The 7,963-nt window shown below is 41.7% G+C and overlaps 1 protein-coding gene across 1 annotated transcript in view; it reads right to left on the bottom strand.

Annotated features, from left to right (window-relative positions):
• gcn1 (GCN1 activator of EIF2AK4) overlaps positions 1-7,963 on the bottom strand; it is a 59,769-nt gene that overhangs the window by 45,918 nt on the left and 5,888 nt on the right. The window contains 6 exon segments of the mRNA XM_079687074.1: positions 147-319; positions 407-457; positions 1,746-1,874; positions 2,006-2,080; positions 5,434-5,611; positions 6,683-6,817. Coding sequence (XP_079543200.1) covers positions 147-319; positions 407-457; positions 1,746-1,874; positions 2,006-2,080; positions 5,434-5,611; positions 6,683-6,817 — 741 coding nt within the window.

The raw sequence follows: 7,963 nt of genomic DNA, 5'->3' as shown, positions 1-7,963 counted from the left end.
AATGGCAATAATACTTCTAGTTGCTTCCTTGTCCGTCATTATTAACAATAAAACATGTTTAGGGATGCATGACAATATCTGCAAATGATCCAGAGATTACGGCTCATCAAAGCAGGATGAATTTCTTACTGTTCATCTTGAAAAGCATCGTATGTTATGTCTGTTTCTGCCAGTGTTCCATCAAGACTACATAAAGTGTAGTAATCTGTTAAATCCATACCTTCCTGCTGGAGGTAAGGGATGAACATCACAGCGACCGCAGAGCTCAGCGTCTGGCTCGATGTTCCCGACACGGAGTGATGGCTGCAGCTGGAGATGCCTGAAGACAAGGTGAAGATATGCACGTTTCAAATAAGCTGCATCTCAGACATCCCATAATAAGTGTTTGCAATGCAAGGCTTGTTACCTGACAACACACACATCTTCTGGGCAACGACGGTGAGCTTTCCCTCGGACCCTGCAAACACAGGAAGTATAAAAACATTGTTAGGCGTGAGTTTATTCATATTGCACATTCCAATATTAAGATATAGTGAAACAGAAATACATTTTAAAATTAATTTAACAACCGTAATTAAACAAGCGAAGAGTTAACCTAAAATAAAACAAGCTAAAGTAATGGCAAGACAGTTTAGAGACAGTAAAACAACTTAACTACTGGAAAAACACAAAATAAAACGTTTGGTGATATGTTTATAAATCAGCCTTTTCAAACAGTCACGGCCCGTCTACACGACAGGCATCGAAAAATGCTTTCAACGCTTCGCTCATTCACTTGAATGGGGTGACGTAGAAGATTTGTAATCTTTGCCGAACTGCATTGTGGGGAGCATGGCATGGCTTTGCAAGCATCACGAACATCTATCGGCATCAGCCAATCAAATCCCGTTTATGCAAATCCCGCCAGTGCAAGCGCTAGCCAATCAAACCGCGTGTAAGCTGGGAGAGCCAGACCGCAGTTCATTTCCTCATATTCCAAACGAGATATTACGGTAGCAAATCACCCGGTTCTTTACGAACGGAACTATTTACCGGGATACAAACCGGAGGAACCAGGCATGGAGGGAGGGGGCAGAGACAGTGGGTGAAACTGGTAGCTTTTTCGCCTGTTTGGAGAGTTTATATCCAGTTTACTTCGTTTTAACATTGCTATTGCTTTGTATGTCGGGGGCGGGAGGTTCATGTGATTGGTTGTTGGTCGCAAAAAATCGCCAAGCTTCAGACACGCCCAGCTTCGAGATGTTTTGATGGCTGTAGTGTTGACGGGCCGTCAGAGTATTTATCGCCTTTAAGTCGTTCTGGGAACCTTTAGGCGCAATGCTAATACAGTTAGCAAAACGGGAAACGTGTGGTGCAGTGGGTTGTGCGTATGTGTTGGGATCAGGGGGTCACAGGTTCAAACCCTATCTAACAAGTGACATCTAATGTAATCTAATACAGTTCTGGGTTTTACAACTGGCATACAAACACTAATTCGGGTGGAAAAAGGTGTATTAAAGGTTATTGTTTGAGTATTATTCAGTATTTATTTTACTTTGAGAGTTTAAAAGGAAGACTCAATGAGAGAAACATTAAAAAACAATTAATCGTCAATTTACACTTTTTATAAAACAGGGATTACGGTGCATTTTCGCCGTCACACACGACACACCCCCACGAAGACATACTCGTCCACTGGCACAGGAAACAACTCGTCCACTGTGTTTAAATCTCTTGCATTGAGCACTGATTCTGGTGAAATGTACCCCCGAGGATCTGGAAGAGGTGCGTGACGATGTCCTGCACGGCGGACGGATCGCTGCACTGCTTCGCCAGGTTCTGCATGGCCTGCACCGCCTCCTCCGCCAGCTGCACGTTGTTCGCCTTCAGCTGGCCTGAGACACACAGCACAGACATATATTACAACACACACACCTTCCAAAATCACACCCTGATGACCGCTGAGTGCATGCTTCAGGGATTTGTTCCAGTAAAGTAAATAAACGAGCGTGTTTTGAGGTCTTACTTGCGATGGCTTTTCCGATATCCATGGCGTACTGACTGAGGTCCAGAGTTAGAGCCGAGATCAGGCAGGAAACAGCTGGAGAGAAACCAGAACATGTTCTTATTAGTACTGTCGACGATTTAAATAACACAATAACAAATCTGTGATAATTCATAATGTCACGTGGAAATAGTTGCTGCTCGGTTTAAGAAGGCCCAACGCTACAAATCAATGATTTCAGTAAGCTGAGGAAGTTTGGAAAGATTCAATCTAATTCCGGTTTGTACTCCCACTCCCCTCAGCATATGTTGTACATGAGAGTGAGGATATTGATGAGAGCTGATGAGTAGGAGGAGTGGAACAGTTTGTCGACCAGGTCAATTTTAAGTGTTAGAAATTAAAATCAATGTTGATATGGCGTAATTTGAATTAAATACACTATTTAATTTAAATCAGTTTTATTCTGAAAAACCGGAAGTTCACACTATTAACTTGACACTTTTATTCTGAAAATTCTTCATTTCCGGTTAGCATTAGCATGTGGCGAAATGCTACGTTTTCAAACCGTGAATCGAAGGTGAACTGACATGTGATGTTGTTCACTGAGCACACTGGGATTAGCACTCGTTTATTGACGCTGAATATCGTTTATCAGGGAATGTTTAAATAACCACAGACACCAGAATGATGTAAATTAGCAACAGAAAAAGGCAGGAATTGCATTGGACCCGCCCCCCGACGACGCCGGCCAATAGGAGAAGACCTCAGATGACAACAGGAAGAGCAAGCCAAGAATGTATCTCTTCTACCCCCTGACCTGGGCTGACCGGACGCATGGGGGGAGAGCCGCCACTCGCACATTTCATTTGTACACCACCGCATCTTTTGTGTAATTAAATGCTGTTAACTTTTATACGCTTCCCTTGACTCCTTCCAGTCTCTCTGGCTTCAGGGTTCTAGAATACACTAACACAAATCAAAATCTTTCGTTTAGAGACCCTTTTGTTGAACTGCTCATCGTTCTGGATGGCATGTCACCAGCCTCGCTCATCAGTGGAAGGTTTGAAAGCCACAATATTCAGGGTTCATTTTCACATCTATCGTTTCTGTTTTTAGTCGATGCTCCGGAGAGGACTTTTCTAAAACAATGGTTAGGAAAGCGTCTCACTCTGCGTTCTCAGGGATGTTTGAGTGTTAAAATTACAAAGGTATTGATGTAGTCTTTGCTTTACTGCATGCTCTGCGGACATTAAGTCCAAATGGAGAGACACTGATCATTATTTCCAGAGGCACATGAGATAATCGGTTATGGGAAAGTAGACATATTCAAGTTAAAAACACGTGTTCTTTGTTCTATGCCTTTTGGGGGTTTGTCCCACTGCTCGTATGCAGAGTTTAGCTCATTTGAATGAATGCACCAGCAAGGGGTTTGGCTTCTTTCAAGGTCACATGTCATGCTTTTCCGGTTCCGTTTAGTGGAGAAAGTGAATACTGCTTATTACACATACTTTACAGAGATGCTGAGAAACCAATGTGAGTTTGGAAAATTGCACATTATTTTTCTATTTTAGTAGACCTCAACAATTAGACCCTCCAGAAAAACGCGATTCAGCGATCACAGAATTTACCGCATAATCAGCAAAATGGCGCAGATTTTTAAAAGGCCGCATAATCCCCGCATTTTTCAACACAAAGTTGAAGAAGAAAAAAAGTGAACTCGTCTTGACGTGACGTCATCAGCTCGCGCATCACAGAATGTAAACAACACTGTATAGAGCTCATTTACCAACGAACATTTCTACTAAAGACCGGGCAAAAAGTGGGGGGAAACTATTCTGCACCCCGTGCAACTGTGTGTTGGAGCATAAGAGAAAATCGACGGTGACGACCCACTTTGATTCATTCAAACGTTCGAAAATGCTTTCTGCTGCTGCGGACAAGAAAGCCATTCAACTCACGTTCACCGAGGGATCAACCTCCAAAACCCTAAATGAAAACAGAATGAGGCGGAGAAGTGTGTGTGTGTGTGTGTGGGGGGGGGGTGGTGTGTGTGTGATTAAAATAGCCCAATTGCTTTTACAATAAATAAACATTGAATGTGTTTAATTGAATAGTAAAGGGGTTTAACGTTAGTGGCAGGTTGTGTGTGAGAGAGAATAAATAAGACAGCCCAATATTTAAAAAAATTGTTATTCTTTTTCCCGCATATTTCGCAACTTCCCGCAATTTCACCGCATAAAATCACATAAAAACCCCACATGTTTAATCGCATAATCAAGGATTATTGCCCGCGTTTTTCTGGAGGGTCTAAACCAGGGGTCGGCAACCTTTTTGATATGAAGTGCCATTTTTAAAAAAAATTGTTATCAGCGTGCCAACGATCGATAATTATCAACGGGGGGGGAGGTAGAGGAGCGAACTATCAGCAGGAGGGCGGGGGGAGCCTCGCTGCGGGGAAGCAGTGTGTGGACCTGTCAGCGCAACTTACATGATGTCGAATTTAACAAACACAATTAAATAATTGGTTTAAACGGCATAATAATAAGGATGATCGTCCGTTCTGTGATTCTCCAGAACACACATGTTATGATATTAGGGTCATGCAGAGTGAGATGAGATCGCTGTCCCTTTAAGAGAGAGAGAAAGAGGGGTGTGGCTTGTGCATATGTGTGTGTGGATGGTAGAGCGACAGTGAGGGAACTTGTGTATGTTTCTGGAAGTGAAACGAGGCAGCAGAAAAACAGAGGTCTGTGATGTATTTTGTGAAACAGAAGAACAGCTAAATAAATGCAACGGCCTCCCAAGAAGAGCTCGCCTCTCTCCAGTCATTGAAGCTAAAGTGGGTTATTGAACCTGAAGCTTGTTGCTTCTGCCCTCCTCGACTACGGTCTGGGAGCCGACAGGAAAGTTCAACACACAGATGGCCAGTCCGCCCCTTTGTAGCATATTATTTCGATGAGAGATGAGCAGATCGCCACTGGGCTTTCAATTAAAGACACAGCCACGCAAAAACTGTGGCATTTGTACAGCTCCTTATGGGTACTGCAATTTGTGAAGTGCTTTCCTCCGTGGTGAAACGATCAGCACTGCACCACAGAGGAAAGCGGCAGAAAGTCTCCTGGAGATAAAGAGAGCGGGGCTGCGTTGCGTGCATGGCTTCCTTCTGCAGGTAACGGGGAGACGCGCTCTGGCGGGGGTCTCGTTCAGGATCCGAAAATACAATTTAAATATTTTTGCACACTTATTCCACTTATTCCTAGTGTGCCACTGGTTACGGTGCCGCGTGCCAGCGGTTGCCGACCCCTGGTCTAAACAATGGAATTATGACCAGTGGAAATGGCCATGACATGGGACCTTTAAAAGCCAATATCCCTGCTCTTCTCTTGTTGTTCTCAGTGTGTTTCTGTTTGCTTTGTTGTGAGTCTGAATGCAGTGTAGAGAGTTCTCACTCTGCATGGCGTTCTCGGGGCTCCTCAGCATGGTTTTCTGCAGAGTCGGGAGCAGCAGGTCTTTGAACTCCGAGTGAGAAACGTGACGCAGGAAGGAGCTGCTTCGGTCCAGGATGTGCTGCTGGGGCTTGGTTTTACTCATGAGGACCGACTTGATGTACAGCTCCAACACGGCACTCTGCAACACACAACACATAAACATCTCAGATTACATTCACTTCTGTACAATGGCTTGCCCCTTTTGGTTGTTTGTTCACTATGTAAAGCAGCCTTTGGTCTCTTGAAAGGGACTATACAAATGTAATATATTATTATTTAAAAAATGAGAGCAAAACTGGTCAATGGTGTGAGACCTGTGGGCAAAGTTTAGAATTTTCAGATTTTTATTTTATTAATTACATTTTTATTGAAGTTCGTTTTTCTCTTTTTTTGTATAATTTGTATTTATTGACTAAGTTGGTCCACTCATGTACTTTGTTTTTACCTACAGTATAAATAAAACAGGACACAGAAATATGCATTATTGTACGCCTGAAAACCCGAAAGCACTTATAATAAAAAAAGAATAATTAAGAAAGAAATATATAAATAAATAAATTGTATATATGTATAAACCTTTACAAATATATAAATGAACAGCATGAAAGCAGTTTTTTCTTTCTTAATGAGATGAAACAAGGTTTATAAAAACATTATCTGGGATTACATTTGTTTCTGTAAAATAATGAGGTCTAAACCGGTCGAGTACTTTGGGCTCAGTTTAGAATTTTCAGTAGTTTTTATTTTTATTTTAATATTTTTAATTTAATGACTTAGTTTGTCCACTCGTGTACTCGATTCAAAATACAAATGTATTATTTACATACAGTATAAATAAAACAAGACAAAGAAATCAGCGTAATTGTACACCTGAAAATACAAAAGTACTTAAAAATAAATAAATAATAATTAAAGAGAAAATGTAAAAATATATAATATCTAGAAGAAACAGCTTGAATGCAGATTTCTTTTCTGAATGCAATGCATACACTACAACTAGCATATACGTTTCATCTACTTTCATAATTGTAATATAGATAACATGTTTTTTTATCTAGAAAAATGTAAGTATTGCATCAGGTTTCGATATCTGCAGATAGGCAAAGAAAACACTTGCTACTGTATGAAATGGGCTTTATAAATAAACTCACCTTAGTCGTCAACTCTACAACACCAATAAAGGTTTGGGATTTGAATCCTAGAATCTCACCTTGTGTTTCTCGATGGTGGCTTTCTCTTTCTGCGCGGTGCAGAAGTCCAAACACACGCCCAGCATGGCCAGGGTGACGGGGCTGGGGTCCAGACTCAGCAGGGTGCCGACGTACTGGTCCACCAGACCTGGGTTCTGAGAGGGAGCAGAGCAGAGGACGTTTAATACCAGGAGAAATTAAAGGAGGAACCATCTTGTTTTCAAGGGGGTCATTCACACAAAGTCTGCACACCACCACCACCACCACCACCACCACCACCACTACTACTACTACTACTACTACAACTACTCAAACAACCACTACAACTACTACAGAGAATACAGTACTTCATAAATAAAAAAAGCCTAGCAGCTCCCACAAAAGGAAATAAAAGGGACAGTGTAGATAAAAAGTGAAAAAAGGTAGTCTACATGTTAAATAAAGAGGCAAGCACACGCTAATTAAATACATGATGTACAAAAGTTGGTCAAAGTAAAGATAAAATAAAAGTAATTTTAGAAACAGACGTTTGATACGAGGAGAAACATCTCGTTTTGAAGGGGTCATTGTGACGACCCCCTGTGTCCCTGCTGTCCCTGTTATGTGTATGTCCCTTTAATGATTCTCCCTTCTCCGTATCAGCACTGACTGATGGCACCTGGCCCGAGCCAGAGTCTCGCTCTCTGTTGGAGCACTCTGGGAGAGCAGCTACCTGGTCTATGCTTCGGTTTCCCCTTTGTTTTAGTTTGGCATTGAACACCTTGCATCACACCATGTTCACAGACCCACACTACTCTCACGGAGAGATACCGCAGGTCTTTCCTTCCTGCAGCGGTCAGACTATACAACCAGCACAGCCCCTAGTTGACCCCCCCCCCCCACACCCCCCACACACACCACAACACAGACTAGATCACCCGTTTATGCTAAATACGAACAAACTATGTGCAATATATTTAAATGCCATTAATAACTGTGTAATATATACCTGGCTGCTAAATCTTAAGAACTGTTACAGGATGTGTATTTTCTATTTATTTTGTAATTATTATTTTTTTATTATATCATAACGTAGTACTTTTCTTTAATGCATGTCACATATTTAACATGTGTAACATTAAGCTATTTGTGGCTCTTCTTCCTGCTGTAACTGCGCACATTTCCACTCCGTGGGACTAATAAAGGTATTCTGATCTGATTCTGATCTTACTGACCAACACACCCCACGATAGTAGCTCTTTTTGGTTTGTTGAATCCGTTACAATAAATATCTTTCTTTATATTGTTGTCCTTTCCACGTT

This window comes from Notothenia rossii (assembly GCF_949606895.1).
Source record: "Notothenia rossii genome assembly, chromosome: 6".
Lineage (NCBI taxonomy): Eukaryota > Metazoa > Chordata > Actinopteri > Perciformes > Nototheniidae > Notothenia > Notothenia rossii.
Note: the sequence above shows the minus strand (reverse complement) of the source record. Positions and strands in the feature narration are given on the sequence as shown.